Source organism: Serinus canaria, chromosome 5 (genome assembly GCF_022539315.1).
Source record: "Serinus canaria isolate serCan28SL12 chromosome 5, serCan2020, whole genome shotgun sequence".
Taxonomy (NCBI): Eukaryota; Metazoa; Chordata; class Aves; order Passeriformes; family Fringillidae; genus Serinus; species Serinus canaria.
This window is the reverse complement of record NC_066319.1, coordinates 1,895,309-1,914,746: the sequence shown is the minus strand read 5'-3', so window position 1 is coordinate 1,914,746 and position 19,438 is coordinate 1,895,309. Positions and strand designations below refer to the sequence as shown.

The window sequence follows — 19,438 nt, the reverse complement described above, 5'->3', positions numbered from 1 at the left end:
TTATTACACATAGGAACAACAGAATAACACGGGGTTGCTTATATACAGTATCCCAAACATTTTCATTTGGGGGCAATCTATATAATTCTTTTGTTATTTTGTGGCTTTTCAAACATTTAAATTTGCAGGCAGCTTAATAAAATGATTAAGGAGGGTTCATTAAATAATGCAAAAACGTAATCAAACTTCTCCTGAGTAATGTCAAAATCTTTCATCATCTGCAGTAAATAAATACCTTAAAATCCATTCTTAGGCAAAAAGAACCCACAAAGTTAAAACCATTAGAAACACCACTTTTCAGACTGTCAAATGAAGGCTGTGCAAATCTCAAAAGATATGGATACTGGCAAATAATTTGTGTTAAATAGCACCAGAAATGGCTCAGCGTAAATTTTTAGAGGAAACCAGGAAATAACTGCTAAAACAAACATTGTCCTAAAGGATCTCTTCAGTAATGAAAAAAGGAGTATTAAATTGACAGAATTATGCTAGCATAAACAAAGGCCATATCACGATTATACAGTTGGAAAAATAATTAGGCAAATTATTCCAGCTTTTGTTCACGGTTTCTTTTTCATTCACCTTTTTTTTCTAGATAATGAAATGTGCACCACTTTCCCAGTCAGAAAGATTTTTCTCTGATTTATTAATTACAGCTTGCATACACACAGTGGTGTCTCAACACCATCTTTGCTTTTTTATTCTGTGTACTCCATACATTCTGCTAGGGAAAACACTGCCACTGTCATGTGTTTACAGCAGATTTCAGATAAGCAGTTTACTTTCAGCTAAAGGTTTCCATGGAACTACAGTAATATCACAATAATAAGAGCTGTAATTTATGCACAGTCTGAGCAGGGCTCTGGATTAGCTAAAACTGTTATTCACTGCTCTGGCTGTGCACAACTTCTAATATTATTTTTAAAATTTAAATACTTCTGCTGCAACAGCTGACAAAAATCTTTGGGAAACAACACGCAAGATTAAGCACCATTACTCATTTTGAAGATAAAACACTCGAAAGGCTCCGTGACTTTTAACCAAAATCAGTTTCATATTTTACATTTCCTTTAAAGAGCTGTAACCTATAGCTGACAACACAGAACATTATTTTTCAGCACATAATTCAGCAGTTTATTCACCTTACTAACTAAAATACATGTTTTCCCGTGTTCTCAATTTAAAACTTGGCAGATCAGAAAGTATTGATTTCATGACAAGTTCAGCTCGCTGGTCAGATGATTGCCAAGCCTCCCCTGCATGTGAATTCCCCAAAGCCTGCCTGGTGAGATGTACATCTGATTGAGCCATGCCTCAGTAATGCAGCCTGACAACATGCAAGGAGTTGCCATGTTTCCTTTGCAGCCCTAATGCACTTTGCTGAAAATTTCCCTAACTCAAGGCTGCTTAGGCAAGGGGAAACATTTAGGAGGTATAATTCCAAAATGAAATCAAACACTGCTTTAGAGCAGATACCCAACTGGAGGGTGAGCTGCTAAGTGCCCCAGAAACAACCAGGGCAGACTTTTTGCCTTGCTGAAGATGGAACTCACCGTGGTAATCCTTGTACAATGGATTGGTTTCTCTCTCAGAGCCAATAAATGATTCAAGACCAACCACCATATCTGACAAGTTTGTTACACGTTCCATAATTGCTTTATTCTGTAAGACATGGAAACAAAATACACATCCTATGTGATGAAAAAGGTAATTAATGTTCACAGAGCAAGCCTTGGTCTTCTCAATGACAAAATGTGAGGGGAAAATAGGTCATCAATGCTTAGAAATTATGTTAGAAGGCTTTTTTCTTAACAAAATTAAGAAAGACTTCAAGTATGTGTCTAAACAAAACAAATATTTGATGAGGATAAACCATGAAAGGGCTAACTTAGCACTAAATTAACATTTCCCTAAATCTTCACAACAAGCATTTGCTCACATCAGCAATATTTACAAGCCATGTGTTAGGCTTATCTCTCATGGATTTCTGTTGTGAGTCTGATGCCCAGTTTTTGTTTGGGTTCTGAAAACCTTGGTTTTTCATACACTTAGGAATATCATCTCTAATATTTTGAGCAAGCAGAGCCCACACAATTATTCATTTTGGCTATCAGTGGAACATGGAAAACTCAATGCTAATTTCTCAGCATTTTACCCTCTAAAAGTTTCTCTCTGCACAACCTGTGACTGTAAAGCTTCAATCAGCATTACCATTTCTCAATGTGTTTGTGATTTTTTAGGTGCTGCCTTATGTCTTATGCCTTAAATTGGCTGTTTTCCACGTGGTTTTCTTTACTCAATTTTATACAGCAGAAAGAGACATTCAAAGGTCACAACAGAGATCTTCAGAGGTAAGTCAGAAAAAATGTTCTTAAAAGCTTTGATGATGTCAGTATTTAATGAGAGAAAAAAAAAAGAAACATTTCTCTGATAAAAATCAAAATATTACTTGAAGATAAGAAATAGTTATCTTATAATACTCTTGTTCTTGGTGCTTGTAGGTGCTACATTTTTCAAACCTTCAGGGGTATTAAGACTAATCATCTCAAAAAACCCATTGCAATTATAAGGAATTAGCTCTGCAGTTCCAGGTTCTAGTTTGGTGTTTTTCATTAAAGTATTTTGTACATTTTGCACTTTTTTCATAAACTGTATGACTTCTGCTTATTCTGAAAGGTAAATTTAAATACTGATAAACTATTGCATAATAGCAATTTATCAATCAGGAGCAGAGACACTAAAACATCCCCAGACATGTCAGAGTAGTCCATGCATTGTACTGACACTCAGGTTTATTAAAATGGTGATCCACCTCCCAACTGCTCCCATGAACCCACACTTCAACAACCATTATTTTCTAGCCACAGAGAAGCTTACAGAACAGACACCAAAGGTGAAACTCTCCTGCTCCTGTCAAAGAATAAAGGGAATTCTGTTTTCTGACCTCTACATGGAGTTGTGGTCTGTCTGGGACAGCCCAATCTGCTCAGGTTACCAGCCCTCAACCCACAGATCCCATGGCACCTTCACACCCCCTCCCTTCCCCACCTTCTGGGCCAGATGGCATCAAATCCTGGGGAGGGGTCTCTTTTCAAAGCCTCTTGTGCCCAGGCCAAGAGCATCCATCCCCATGGAGTCAGGGAACTTCCATTTCACCCACCAATCTAACCATGGAGAATGAAAAAGTGGTGTCATCCTACAGAACTGCCTTTCTGAGGAATAACAGAAGTGATGTGAGGTAAAAGGACACTGCCCACACACCAATCCCCACACCTTGCTATTCTATCTGTCCCTGAAATTGTAAAGCTGGCTTTACAATTTGCTCTTCTAGGAAGAGAGAGACAATATATTATATTTTAATGGAATCTTTATTCTAAGGGGGAAATGACATAAAGATGGTGTAAATCTTAATCTAAAGTAGCCAGTGACCTCTGTAATCCCACAGCCCAGAAATGGCCATCTTTTGTCAGCTCTGCAGGAGGCTGCTGGATGCTATTTGTGTAAGTAAGAAACAAAAAACATTTATGTAAATAAATAAACACTGATGATTCCCGAAAAGAAAGCTAAATTCCTGATACAGAAACAAATATCCTATCCTTTGAAAAAAACATTTGCTGCCCGTTGATGGTTTTGCTCACCAGTTTTGGTAACAATGGGTCGCAAAAACTGTGGAAAGAAAGGTGCTCAGCCATCAGCAACACACCCCCATCACTGACAGCCCTGCAGATCACAAGAACAGCATCTTCCTATTTGGTTTTAATTCAAAATTATGATTCAAGTGAGGGACAGCACCTCAACATTTGCCTAATCTGTTGGGTTTCAGCTCTTCCTCTGAAAGGGTCTGCTGCCTTAGGTGGTGCTCTCTTTGCCCACGCCGATTTTGTTTTTGTTTTTGAAGTGTGTCAAAATATTCCCCTGGCTTACTGCAGTGTATCTCGGGAAATATTTTGCACAGTGAATGGCCACACCAAAGAGACATTTGCTTATGTGGCATTGTTGCCATAGATCTGTATCTATCATGCATTTTCTAGTTTGCAGCGTTCAGCACATTAATGCCCAATCAAAGCTGACGTCAGCACACAGATAGTTGTGATGTATGGCACACTGACATAAACACACAAATCATGTTGCCCCATCTGGGCTGGAAAATTTAACAGAGCTCCAGATCTTCCTCCAGCCCCATACAAATATACCTCCTGCTTCTGGCATAAACTTGGCAGCTCTGGAGAGGAGCCAGGACATGGTTAGGAGGGAAGCCAGGAATGGTGAGATTCAGGGAAAGAGTTTGTTGGCAGCTAGAAGAGGTATTGTTTTAAATTATACTAAAAATGAAAAAAAAAAACAAACAAAAAACCCAACCCAAAAACCAGTCTTGGAAAGTTTTCAGTCTTGCTAGATGTGCTGCAGTTTTTATAAATTAATCAGTTCAGACAAAATATAATTATTCTAACAACATGGTAGCAATCCTGTTGTGGAGGCTGGGTTGGGCATCCATTCTATATCTTACTTTGTGCTACTGTTTGAGACAGACATTTTCTTTTAAGTGCAAACTTGCAATATTTGGGTTCAACCAAAGTGTACTTTCAAAACATGTCAAGAAAATCCACACAGCGAGCTGGCTCTGGAAATGGGACTGCACACGTGTTTAGGCAGCTTTGAGCAAGGGCAATTATGGAAAAAGATTGCTTTGTCTTACTAATTTATTTGCAGAAGGTGCATAGCTTTGAGCAATTATTTGTGCAATAATTTGAGCAATTATCTTATATGTTGTTTAAAGATATTTATTTACAACAAAAGCTGTTTAGATTGCATTGTGTTCTGTACGGGACTCCACCAAGAGAAATGCACAGCCTGCATGCTCAAACCTACACACTGAAATGAATATTGAGTGTTTCTACTGGACTGAGTTCTCAATGCACCACAATTTTATCATTACTACTATTAATCAAATCAATCTTGGTTCATCTGGATTCCCTATTAGGGAAAAAATCTGTCTTTTCCCCTCTGCTCTAATTTCCAGTTCTCCTCTGATTTCCTGTCAAAATTTTTCCACCACCCAAAATCCCTCCTCTCGTTTTGTCAGTTTCTAAAATAATTAAAAACCTCACAACATTTCTGTAATGAAAATATTTAAATCCTCAGTGCTTGCACTGCATAAGTAAAGAAAAGTCAGGGAGTGGAAATTTTTCTTAGGACAGCCCCAACTTTTCCACATAGTAATATAAACAATCTCAAAATATAAAAGGAAAATAAGACACTCATGTTGAAGATCTACAATGAGATACAATTACCACTTATATAAATATATATATATCAACCTTTTTGCATATATTTGCATTTTTAATCTGATTATACATGAACATAACTTTAATATGGACTTACATACTGCATTGAAAATAAGGTATTTTAAGATCACATCTCTTTTTAGAGAGACGTCAGGCCTATATTTTGGCACAGGGCTACTTCTGTATCTTTACATTCTGGCAAAATAATCTCCTCACTGGATTTATTTTATATCATTTAATTAGAATTAATACATTGAATCCTACTTCTATTTCACCACCTAAAACACTACTCACAAATATTGTTTGTACTGGGACAAAACCCAGTTTAAGTATTTTGTATGACAGCAAAGAGGAATTCAGATACTTCTCCCAAGCCCAGGTAAAAGTTTACTTGGAGGCAACAATCTCTGTTGTTACCAACAGGTGAACCCAGAAACCTCATTTGAAAGAAGGTCTCAGTAATAAACACCAAGCAAGTTCATGCCAAATAATATCAATCTTAGGAAATTAAAGCAAAATTCGGTGTGTGATGTTTCAAGAAAAGCTAAAAAATTGGTTGGGTTTTTTTTCTAAATTCTGTTACATTCGGTCATAATACTGAAGCAAGCTCAGCACCATAATGGAGACAGACCCACTGAACTAAAAAGAAACAGTGGTTGGATATGAAATAAATGAAATAGTCCATGATATTTTTGAGAGATGATCACACAATGATGCAGTAATGACTTCACAACACACAAATATTTACCTCTTGTCATTACTACTTCATCTCCAAAGGATTTTACATTGGAAATATAAATTATTAAGAAACATGGCTTAAATATTTATGACCATTTGTTAATAATTACTGCTCAAGAAAAATTCAGAATTACCCATACATCTTCTTTTGGTAAAAGAAGTTAGGTAATGGCCCCTTGTATTAGTTTCAAAGAGAGATCCAGTTTGTGCACTTATTATGATTATTATTCACAAATAATAATAGGATAATAGCAGGATTCAATGTATTAATGTATTATTATTATTCACAAATCCCCAAAATAAATTATTACCAACTGCTCTGGCAAAAAGTGCCATTTGATAATTAATAAAGACTGTAAAGTATAAAATTCTACACATCTTCCAACTCCAAACTGGTTAGGTGTGTTTGCACACAGTAAATTTCCTAACTGAATGTTCAATTTTGGATCTAAAAAGAATGCACACTCAGGCCATGGGGATATAAAATGACCATTAACAAATTTTGGTGTGCAGAAATCTGTACCAACCTCACAAGAAAAATGAACACAAGTGCCATGGCTTTGCTGGAAGACTCAAGAAATGAACTTTGAGGATTTGCTACAAAGTACAACACTTGCAGTGATGAGAAACCCACACCTGGGGATTCTGACTGATTAGGAATCTTCTTTTACCTTTGAAGAACCCTACTGACTATAATAAACTTAGGTATAATATCCTGTATGGATGAAACAAGAGAAACAATGATTTGATTGACTTGTTTAGAGGTAAAATAACATTACTATATAGTATAGTAATTATATATAATATATTTTTCTATCTATATCTATATTTATATATTTATATATATATACAAATATATGTATATTATTAGTATAATATATATTATGCATATATTGTTATATATAGTAATATTATATTATGCATAAAATATTATATATATAATTTTAAAATATATTACATATAATGTAATATATTTTAAATAGATAGGATTATATATAATACAATCTTATCTATTATATACATTATATTATATTATACATAATATAATTATGTATAGTAATATTGTAATATGTATAATATATAATCTATATTATATAATGTATAATATATATTATAAGATTTTATATAATATATATTGTATATAATATACTATTAATATATATAATAATATATACATAATATGTATTATCTTTATATATAAATATATATAGATAGAAAGAAAGATTATATAATTATTATATATATTAATATATCATATTACTATACCTAAATAACATAGCTAGTTACACTAGCTAATTTAGAGTAGTAAAAAATATCTTTGAAAAATTTTATACAAGTTGCAGAAGCAAAGAAGGACAAGCAGTGAAGACAAGAGCAGGCAATTAGATGCAACATACTCATAAAAATGGGAAGAGAACAGCAAAGCATCTGTTGGTCAATATGTTACACAACAAATTAATTCCAGATTTTGGTTGTTCTCTTAAGGTTGCTTTTAATAACATTTGTCTTGGTAGTTGTCTCTACTAGTGGTTTTGCATATTACCAGAAAATGTCAGATGAGGGTGGATGGCACTGTACACAGTGAATTTTGATCATTTTTCAGGAAGAATAACGAGCCAGGAAATAAAAGTAAGTATTACACACTTAAAAAACAAAACAAAACAAAAACAACCAACCAACCAAACCCCCAAAAAACCCCAAAAACCAAACTTTGGATGATCATTGAAGATGGATTTGTGCATTACTTGAGCTTTGAAAGCCTCTAAGGCCAGCAAACCCTGGCCCCTTACAAAATCAGAAAGATGTCTATTCTGCCATTGAAGGCAGACCCAAAGGCCACCAGTGAAATGAGAGCTCACTGAAGAGAGATAAATTAAGCAAGTCAACAACAGTTGCTGCTGCAGCCCCAAAAAGATGAACCAAGTTCAGTAGCTTAAATCAAATGTTCCATCTGTTGATCTCCAAGTGCTTCCCAAAGGACAGGCAAGGGCTGCATTCCTCATTGACGAGTCAGGGAGAAGCACAGAGGTGTGGTGTGAGCTGGCCAAAGCCAAAAGGCAGCCAAGAGTGAGCTGGGGTCCCACTCAGCCTCCCACTGCAGCTCTGCCTGCCCCCCTCCAGCTGAGGTTTGCTTCAGGAGCTGCATCCTTGGGTTTGGGGTAGCAGCAAAACATCAAGAAGATGGTGTGGGAGTGGAAGCCCAGAAAGCTGAAAATCCTGTTATTGTCTGGCTGAAGGAGGTGACAGATGTGCAGTGTGTTAAAGGGTGACACTTTCTGAGCTGAGCCCTGCCCAGTGCCTTCCTCCTCTCTTTCCTCAGTTCTGAGACTGAAAGCACAGGCTGCAGGTGACTGTGAGTGCTTCTGGGGCATGGGGCTCTTGCACAAGTCCTGCTGCACTCAGGAGATGAAATAAATCTGCTTGAGCCCTTCTTCCATGCAGGAAAGAAAGAAAGCAGTACAAGAATGAAGAAAGCAGTACAAGAATGAAGAAATCAGTGCAAGAATGAAGAAATCAGTACAAGATGTGGGCTAAGATGAGCCCAGCACCTCCCCTGAACATTATCTGGTTTTCACTAAGGAGATTGCCTCACTGTTATAAAAGCATATAATCAGAAATCTATAGGTTATTTCTTGTCTTTAAGCACTGAAAAAATGAACTGATCATTTGAGCAGATTCCTCTAGAAAACTGAGCACAGAAAATATGCCATGCTTCAAGTCAGTCACAGGGCAGTATAAAACAGAGATGCAAAAGCAGTCTGAAGAGTGAGTCATGCCACAAAAGAGCCACAACAAAACTGCCAAAATTACATATTTGAAACCAACTGGCTTAACTAAAATCCTGTGACTCCATTGGGAGTCATTCATTATAGGAAAAAGGTTCAGGAGTTCCTTTTGTTGCCATTTTGCCTGAAAAAAAGAAGTCATTGCAGTTTTCTTACCGATTCAGAAAGGCTAACACTCACTGCAACTTTAATTTTTTAAACACTGAATCTCATTTTATTCTCAGGTGACTAAAAAGAACCTGCACTATTATTTCAACAAACAGCACAAAAGCATCAAAAGGAACACCTCACTGGTGTTGATAACCAAGTGGCAGGACTCTGAAATATAAAAACCATTTAAAAAACTAATCCTTTATCCAGTACAAAATTATAGGCTGTCATCAGGAGCAGGCTGGCAGAGCTGGGTCCAGATGGGAAACTGGCTGGGCAATGGGGAGAGGTAGGGTGGAAATGATGGGTGGGCTGGAAAGGAAGGGGACCCAAGGAAAGACATGACTGCTCCCTCTGCTGGCAAGGGCCTCCCCGGCTTTAATTTTTAACTAATGAGTAGGCATTTCTTTAATTATTTAGGATCTAGCCACTAAATAATGCAGAGTGCTCCTTCCTCAGTCTGTTGCTGTGTGTTTGCACATTTTTGAACTTATGGTGCCCTATTTCTCTAGAATAATTTGCCACGGAATTAAGGCTCAGATGGATGTCTAATGGAGAGTTCCAGGCTTTTATATTTTAATTCTTTGTAAAATGAAAAGCAAAATTAGGCTATTTAACCTTCCAAATATTATACTAATTTCATATTTAATTTATACATTTCACAATATTACCACAAATTGCTCGTCATATCTTACTCTAACAAGGACTCCTTTATGTAGCAGTAAGATGCTATAAAATTAAATATTCTGCAACACAAACATACTAAATGACACATCACACCAAAAATGTATCCTTCCACGAGTAAAATCCATGACTGGTGAATTCAGTCACAATGTCCATGTTAAAACTGAATTAAAAGACGAAGAAAAGCCATTCATGACTTGATTTGTGATAGAAATTAATAGCTGCAGGAAGAACATTTAGAAAAAAATCTGTTCTAAGATTTTGGCCTACAACCAGAAGCTCCCAGAACAGGAGGGATCAGCTTTTTTTGCTCACTGTTCTCATCTGAATCCTGGCTGCAAAGCTACTCCAGCTCCCAGCTTTCCAGAAGGCTCCATCCCAGGAATCCTCGCCTGCCATTTGGTTTGCTGATTTTAATCTCCCAGGACTTTCCTACAGTGGCTTCACTATGCTGAACTGGCACTTGCTCCTAGAAGTGAGTTATTATTAAACTTGTAGGTCAATTGTGGCACTAACAACTCTTTGGAAGCTTTCAGCCACGGTGTACAATTTGCTGGTCTAATTAAATATTAATTCTAAGTGTTACATTCTGTGGCTAAGAGCTTTTATTTTCCATCATCAGTCTGGAAGAGAAAGAGGTTACAAGGCTAATTTAATTTTTTTTCCCCCCCTAGCATTAAAGCTTAACTACACAGGCACAAAAACATCATTAAAGATGCAGTATTCCTTTTTATTATGATTATATTCTAATTAATATAGAATGTCTAAACAAAAAGAGGTAGAACAGGATTCCGAAATTTCAGGATTTTTAGACAACACCAAAAGTTCCCATCAAAATGTTCCTAAGCACACATTGCACAGGAGCTCAAAATTTGGTTCTGTAAAAATCACTTAAGATGGAAATCTTAATGGAAATAAGATGGACACATGCTAGGATTTAAATGTAAAATAGTTTTACACAAAATTTTTGTTCTTTGTTCTGATTCTGAAACAGAACAGATAAATCCTATATTTAATGCTACTCACAGGGTTTTTGTTTTTTTTCCCCTCAAGAACCTGAAGTTAAGCAAAAAAAAAAAAAAAACCAACAAAACCTGCTTTGGAAAAAAATGTGCTACCTTCCATTTTCTAAAAGAATGACTTGCTTAAAGCAGTAACTCCTTTGCCCTGTATTATTTGAAGTCACTCTTTTAATCTTTACTTATCAGTGTCCAAATGGGCTCAATAGATGAGCCTCCTCCCTTCTGCTTCCACAACAGTTGTGTCCATGTCTGGACACTGGGCATTATATTAACTGCTTAGTCCAGTAGCCAAAAGATTCCATATGCTTGAACAGATGACTATCTCCATACTGTGATGGGATATTTAACTGTTTAGCTCTAATGCTGCACTTCAAAGGCTTGGTGCTAAACCTTACTGGATTTTCATGGGCGTATTTTCACTTTATAGACCTAAAATGTAAAATAAAATTGCCACCTTTCATGTGCTCCTGCACTTCTCCTGTTTAACGTGTGCATTTTGGGAAAGAGGTGGTTTTTTAATTAAAGATGGGGAGGATGTGTATATAGTGTCCTTCTAAAAAGTAAAATTTATTAAAATGACAAGGCTGTTTTAGGCATGCCACTTCAACAAACAGTGTGACTATTCACCATAATACAGTTAATTTGGTTAACAGACAGATAATATGTGGGGACAAAAACATGCTTCAGATGTATGTTGTATTTGTTTTTGAAATGGGTAGTTGTTACCAAATCAGAAGTGGTAGTGCTAGAACACAGCCTGCTGGCAGCCAAAATCTGATTCCATGAAACCACATAATATTTTTATTTCTTCTACAGCATGGTTAGCAAATACCATCAGCAATAAGAGAAATGAAAGAAAATAAATTACTGTTTCCCAAATTAAATTTTGAATAGGACACTCCCCTGAGCTTCCTACTCAGTCAGAATTTTAAAAATGGTTTTATGAATGTCTAAAGACCAAACTACTCATACCCTTAAATTATGTGGATAAGCTGTCATAAACTTACAACTCTTGATACTCATTTCTACAGCTGTTAAAATCTATGTCTCACATGCAACAAAAAGCAACATGCAGCATTAAAAAGCAAGTAAAAAAAAATACAGAAAAATATTAAGACCATTTCATCTTCATGGTTTCTATTTTGCAGAGAAATTTGAAATCTTCCTTAATTATGATATAAAACCCACATGATGTTGGATCTCAATGCAAATCTTTGTGCAGCTACCTCATCAAATCCATTTGGAGGTTATTCAGCACTTTACACCAGTGAACTCTCAGGAGCGAGAGCTCCAAGGTGGGCAATCACTCTTAGTTCTTGTCATAGGAATAAAGATTTCAAACTGTGAGAAATTCACCAGCCATAGGAGTTCACATCTTATGATCCCATATTAGCAATGGATTCTTGACTTTGAGTTTAGCTGCTAAATCACTCAGTGTGAGCACAAAAGGCTTGGGATGTGAAAAGGTTTGTTTCTGAATTTTTCTACACTGAAACCGACAGTAACTTCTGCACTTGGGTGAATTCAAAACATTAATATTGTAGGAAATTAATTTTTTAACCTACTGGATGAAATAATGAAAATACCTTGCTAAACAGAACTGCAGACTCTGAGGACAGGCTCTGTAAGAAGAGTTATTCATACTGACTTTTCATTAGTCAATTAATTTCCCCTGGTACATGCTGACTAATATGGTTTTTAGTCCTTAGCAGTAATACCAGCTTCGAGTTCAAAATCAAGGATGGTTTAACAAGTGCTATGCTTTCCCCATTGAACAGAATAATCTACTCAAAAATCTACTACTACTTAAGAGATACAAAATTGGGAAGGACATGAATAGAATTAAAAAGATTCCTTAGTATTTTGAGGGAAAGATGTTCCTGGATTTACCAATGATTTCTAGCAATTAATAAAAAAAAATACAACGGGAAAATATTTTAAATTCTAATTTAGGACTTTTCCATTACAGACCAGTGACATTAAAGTCCTTTCATTCACACAATTGCACAATAATTCTTTTTCTAAATTTAGGTACTTAAATGCACTGATTATCAAAACACAGAAAAAGAGTTCTTACTTGCTTTTATAATATTCCTTAAACTTGGAAATCGTAACAACAAATGAAATGACTCTTCAGGCTGCCCTCCTTGATCAATGCTAGATTTTAAAAATGGAAGTAATTTTCCCTTTTCAAATGTACCATATGATTTCTTAGGCACAATGCTTTTCCAAGAAGCAGTAGGAAGACTTGAAAAATAACCTTCCATCAACTCTTTTAATCACACTTGTAAGTAGCTCAATATTTATTACCTGACAGACAGTGTAAGATAGGAGGATGTTCAATCGGCAGAAAATATCAATCAAGTAAAAACTTGTCACACGTCACCGGCATAAAATTCATAACTGGATAAGTTTTTTGTGTCATTTTCTTGAAACCCTCTTCCAGAACAGTGTATTCCTATTTTTGTGGTTGAGAAGAGAGAATTTTCTTTTCTCTTCATGCACTGTTGGCCTGAGAAGTTCCATCAACAGAACCCCCAAAATCTCTGTGCTTTAGGGGACTACAATTTTTCCCAGTTACTCTGGAAAAACTCCACACACAAACAGACTTTTTTTGCAAACTTGTGTCTTTTACCAAAATAGAGCCTTACAGGACATCATGAACTGTCCCATCAGCTTGGATTAATGAGCCTTATATTGGGATAAATGCAGTTCCAAGTTATTAAATCTAAGACAATGGATTGCTGGAATAATGTAAGAGCCACATTGATGCATTTGTATCACAGAGGGAAAAACATCAAGAACAAAATCACTATTTAATGCTCTGCAGTCACTGAAGAGTCAAACCAGAAATGAGAATTTAGGGAAAGTGAACCAACAATAATAGCATTACTGTTTATCTGAAAAGGTAAGTGAATTTAGAAACAGATTTAGAAGGCAGCATGGGAAAAACTGCAAACCAGAATACAGAAAATATTAAATAGGGAGGATCATTTTAATGTTTCACCAGCCAGAAAAGAAGGATAATATATGAAAGGCAAATTTAAACTTTCTGAAAAAGAGAGAAACAAGGTAGAGTCAATTTGTGAACTCCCTGTCACAGTACAGCATGCAAAGTATTTGGTAAAATACAGGGAAGAAAACAATTTCAAAATATATACATACATACATATATATATATATATGCATTATTCATATACTTCATATAAAAACTAGAATTAGTCTGGGCTGAAAAGACATTGCCCCTGTCAAAAATCAGCACCACCAATAGTTTTATTTCTTCTTCACTGGAGTAACGAGTACTGGAGGTTGGCAGAGACAAGATAAGTTATGTCACTACCAAAAATATACTTTTTCATGACAAAGCAGGTAAAAACAAGGCTCTTTTTTTATATCTGTCATCCAGACAAAACTTTGATGAAATGTGATTTTGAACTTACATGTCCTTCATGAAAATCACACATGTGAGAAATTTACGTGGAGGCCACTCAATTAATTTAGTTAGGGGCTGAACTACAACCTGGGAAGCAGAAGAACTATTCCTACTATTAGAGTAGTACTAGAGCAGTTCAGGGAAAAAAAATGGGGAATTTCCTACATCTTCAGGAAAGCAGTGTGAATTCTCTACGTGTTGAGTGCACTGACTTTCAGATCCGACAGATAAAGCACATGCTAGACCTAGCTGATGGAATTAAACATAAATCCACTTGGAAATAAAAGAAAAAAACCTCCCTGTGTCTCACTGTGCTGGGAAGAAGAGGCGTTTGCTTGACTTTGTGAGTGCAGCAGAGAGGAGAGGAGGCGTGCAGAGGGAAGGAGAGCAGCTGCTGTGATCACCAGGCTGCTCGGCACATGTTGGGCTGCGCTCTGCAGCATCCCCAATTAACGGTGCCAGGGAGGCTGCACACATGCTCCCAGGGGCTCCCTGACAGGCTGCTTGGAGAGGCCAGCAAGCACACAGCAGGGCTCTGGGAACTCGCTCCTGTGGGCTAGGAGGGACCCTCAGCAGCACTGCTCCTCCTAATGACAGCTCTCTCCACAGCGCCGTGCTTAAAGGGCACACCAACTCCCAAAAAATAAAATTAATGCCCCTGTTTGTTTAAGACAGCTAGGCAAAGATTCTGCACATTCTGTACATTTGTTTTTTTTGAATTCAGAATTTTACAGCACTTACTGTTAAAATTAAAAACTCAGTTATTTAACAAAATGAGGTATAATTTCAATTCTAACTCCCTGGAATTTAGATATTTTCTTTTTTCTTCATGCACTGTTTGCCCTAGAAGTTTCATCAATGTAATCAATTTCTCAAGTAAGTTTGAAGCAAACTTCAGCTTCTATCTTAGAGACACTTCTCTAAAATACAAACATTCTTTTTATTGGCATGACATATAAAGACCACGATGGAAATATATCCCAATTATGGACAGGCAATTCCAGTGTGCAAGAAGTAGGATCACAGTTTTTACATTCAGAAATTCTTTTTCTTTCATTAAATTTATTTGCCCCTCTTTCTGAAGGCAGACTGCCAGCTAATATTTAAAAATAATAAGTAAGGAGTTAGAGATATGCACTGCAAGATAAGTATTCACACACCTTTGACTACGATGGTGAAACTAGAAAATGAACCTTTATTTTTGCAGGATTATTTGCATTAATTGCATTGGTATTTAAATAAATAACATTTGCAGGTTTTCAAAGACCTTTAACAAAATGCAGTACATGTGAGTCATATACCTACCTAAGCCAGGATTTCATCTATTGATAAACTCACCAACTCTGAAAATATTTTGCATAATATGAGGTTTTATCCAGTAGTTTTTTACATATAAAATTATAGGCTCTCTGTTCATTGTGAATAATAATATTTTTGCTTGTGTAAGTTACACTCACAGAACAAAAGACTATCTACATTTTTCCTTTTGCTAAAAAAGTTTAATTTCAGAAGATATATTTAAATCTCTGTATACCATCAGGAACAATGCTGTTAATTGCTTCTGATTTTGCAGTTGGGAAAATTACTCATGCCATAACTGGTTTGCTCCTAGTCCCAGTATAAGAGGATATTAGAATTAAAGAGCAAATCTATACCCTTACAAACAAGATCAGATATCACTAAAAAGAGCATTTTAGATAGACAGCAGACTGAAAAGCCTTGCATTGATACTCCAAAAAGCATTTTGAAAGTACATAGAGATGTTGTAAAAGTGGTTGAAAACCAGATTACAATAGATATTTGCTTCTTTACAGTTTCTGAAATTTTGACAATTTTTTTAAAAAGGAATAAGATCAACATTTGGCATAACTGTTCCTAAAATTTATAATTGGGCAAGTTTTTTGTGTCATTTTCTTGAAATAAGTCCAGAAAAATGTATTCCTATTTTTGTGGTTGAGAGAATTTTCTTTTTTCTTCATGCACTGTTTGCCCTAGAAGTTCCATCAATAAAACCCCCAAAATCCCTGTGCTTTAATGGACTACTAAATAAAATAATTTTATACTTAGGTCTTTGTAGCTTTTGCAGCAGGACTGTCCCACGAAAGCACAAAGCATAAGATACAGTCACATTTTAAGTTCACACTTTGAACAAAAAGGCTTTAAAAATGTCCAGAACTGCATTTGGTTTTGTTTACCATGGCTTTAAACTTTGGCTAAGTGATGTGGCAGCTCTGGGAGGCAGCAAAAGCAGCATTCCTACCTGGATGAGGTGAGCAGGCACTGTGATGATGCAGGCTGACAGGGATTTCCTGAGCAGGCCACGCAGAACATACAGGAATTTGGTCAGGCTCTGAGGATCCTCAGGAGCATCACTGCAACAAACATCATCACCCCACAGGATGGAACCCAGGCTCTGAATTCCTATCCTCAAAACATTCCTTTGTTTTTTCTGTTGGGAAAAAAAAAAAAAAATAAGTCATTATTTTTTAAATAATGAATTTATTATTATTATTGTTATTGTTATTGTTATTGTTATTGTTATTATTAATCAAGGCATGACCATAATAATTGTGTGTTCTATGAAATCACAGTAATCTCTGTCAATCTTATAAAAATTGCAAATGGAATGGGATTCTTTTTCACTGCATGGATAATCTAACAGACCCATGGAAATCCTGAGAACTACCAATTTGTGCTTTTTAACCAGATAAATATAAGTACATTCTGAAATAAAATCTAGTAGCACTAGGACATTTTACATCCTTTCCACCCTCCACCACTGTCTTAAAAATCATACAGACAAGTATTTTCTCCCAGTTCTAAGATAGCCTGCTGGACTAATCAAACACAACTTCTCTTTCTATTTTCACCTTTCTGCCATGCCACTTTCATAACCTGACTGTTCCACAGTTTGCCTCAATTCCACTTTTTCTGCTCCTTCTGAGAGAACAAGGTCAGTGCTTTGCTCACCAGCACAGGGGCCTGGCACTGCCTTAGAAGTCTCCAAGTATCATTTATGTCCCTTTCAACTTCCCAACACAGAGTGTGATGGGGACAGATTGTCCCTTAAGGACTCCACCTTGACATGAGAGTTTCTGGTCTGCTTGAGAAGCAGTGGCCAAGATAAAGCTCCTTTTCTGAAGGGAAAGATGATGAAGCCAAAGTTTTAATTTGTTTATGCAAAGTAAAATGTTATCTCTCATGATGACAACTCTCATTTCTGCTTGTTTGATGTGACCCTTCCTGGTGGTCTTTGGAAAGGATTTTAGGTATATTTGCTATCAAGAGCTGAGAGAGAGACAAGGAACTCCCTCATTGAAAGACTTCCTGCACAAGGTGATCAAAGAAACATTTCTAGAGTTCAGGGTTCATACTGGAAAACCAGCTTTCTTTAATTACACACACACACATATATATATGTGTGTGTGTGTGCGTGTATATATAAATACTAGTTTTGATAAGTAAAAGCTTGCAATTACTTCTCACTAGAGAAAAGTGTTTGGATAAACTGCATTGATGCCTCAGGTTCAGCTTTTCTATGTTTCACATTCTGTGCTGCTTTAGTGGGTGGGTCTGAGCTTCACATGAGGGGATGGTGAGCTCTGTGCACAGAGCAGGGAGACAAAACAATTCCTGCTCCAGCTGGACACCAAGGACAAATGATCCAAATCTCAGCCCAAGAGCACAAACCCCGTGGGCTGGAGAGAGAAAAACAAGCAGGGTGGGACTGCCTGGGCTAAAGCTGGGATGGGACAATGAACTGCAAGGTGCAAATGGAGCAGAACTGATCCCAGGGAGAGACCCCGGGAGCGCTCGTGCATTTTGGGGCCATTTTGGTTCATCTTGGGTGCAGCCCTGGCTGGGCTCTGGTGCTGCCCAAGGTGGGTCCATGGAGGAGATCCTTGGAATAAATCCCTGCTCTATTCTTTAGCTCTGCCCAGCCTCTGCTCTAGGGCAGCCTGCACAAGGAATCAGTAGATATTAATTTCCAACATCTGGAATAAACAGCAACTCTCAAGCACAAACCATGGAAAAGCTGCTCTAGAAATCCAAAGAAAAGGCTTGGACAAGACAAGAGGCTGCTCTTCCAAAAGCTTCCTAATCCATGTTGGGTAGGCAAAGCCTGGTGGTGACACAGTCAGCACCACATGGCTCTGCTTTTATCCACTTGTGTGTCTCACCCAGGGAGCTGATCTGCCAATTCACCTCTAGTCCCTGGGGATGCAAGCTGTGCTTCAAGTCTGGCTTCTTTAGTCTCAGGCTTTGCAGGCTTTCAGGCTTTAGTTACAAAAAGTGAACTTTTACACCACTGCCTGAAGATCAGGACAACAGTACAGGGTAAGACAGCACTTCTCTGTATGGTATCCTTTCGGATCAGGTGTTCAGTTTTAAAAAGAATCCCAAAAAAGAGAAGGTTTTGTCTAATATTCTTTAATTACTTCTGATCAGAGCAGATTCAGGCAGTTCTTGATGTGCACTTAGGCAACAGGAAAAAGAACAACCAGGCATTTAGGAAAACTGTTTTATCCAGATATCATGGACATTAACCAGGCAGAGAAAGCATTACAGTATTTCAAAATATCAACACAAGCATACATAAAACTTACAGAAACTTTTTACATGAGGAAAATATTTTTTTCTTATGAGGAACATCCATAAGAACAGCATGCAGAGGAAAAAGCTGTTCTCTCAATGGAGAGAGGATGACAGATGCTTATCTCACAACATCAAATCATAAGAGTATTAAAAGATAAAGCTATTCAGACCCCAGATAATATCAGATGTATTTTTTGGCCAGTAATAGAACTTCTACCAGTATAATCTATTATCTAAAAAGATATATACTAATATACATAATATATATTAAATTTATTTCTATTTCAGTTTATTCCAAAACTGAAATATAAGAAAAGTGAAAGTATAATATCCTCCCACAACCAGCCTGCTGTAAAGAGTAGGATAACACTTTTAAAAATGCACCACTAGATCTTTAATATTCACATTAGCCTGGAAGTTTGGATTTATTTTGTAATTAAAAAAAATTAATGTAATTCTTGTAACAGTGTTTGATTTGGCAGCAGAAATTCTGATTATGAAGAATTCAGAAAACCCAACTCCAAGACAACAATAAAATAAATCCCTCTCAATATTACCCTAAAGTAAGTGTACAAAAGTATACAAAATTAATGTAAGGAAATAGTTGCCTATCAAAGCTCTGATGTCAAACATGAAAACCCCAAAACACTGTGAAACAAAGAGGTGCTATTCCATATAACTTAATACCATGATCAATCTGTAAAGGATTCCCACTTATGGATCAACAGCAGAATTACTGGGAGG

General features: G+C 36.6%; 1 protein-coding gene across 1 annotated transcript in view; it reads right to left on the bottom strand.

Annotated features, from left to right (window-relative positions):
- Positions 1-19,438, bottom strand: part of ELP4 (elongator acetyltransferase complex subunit 4) — a 140,677-nt gene that overhangs the window by 77,852 nt on the left and 43,387 nt on the right. The window contains exons 7-8 of the mRNA XM_009097177.4: positions 16,359-16,547; positions 1,554-1,662 (exon numbers count right to left, since the gene is read on the bottom strand). Of these exons, the coding sequence (XP_009095425.3) occupies positions 1,554-1,662; positions 16,359-16,547 (298 nt within the window). The remainder of the gene's footprint in view (positions 1-1,553; positions 1,663-16,358; positions 16,548-19,438) is intronic.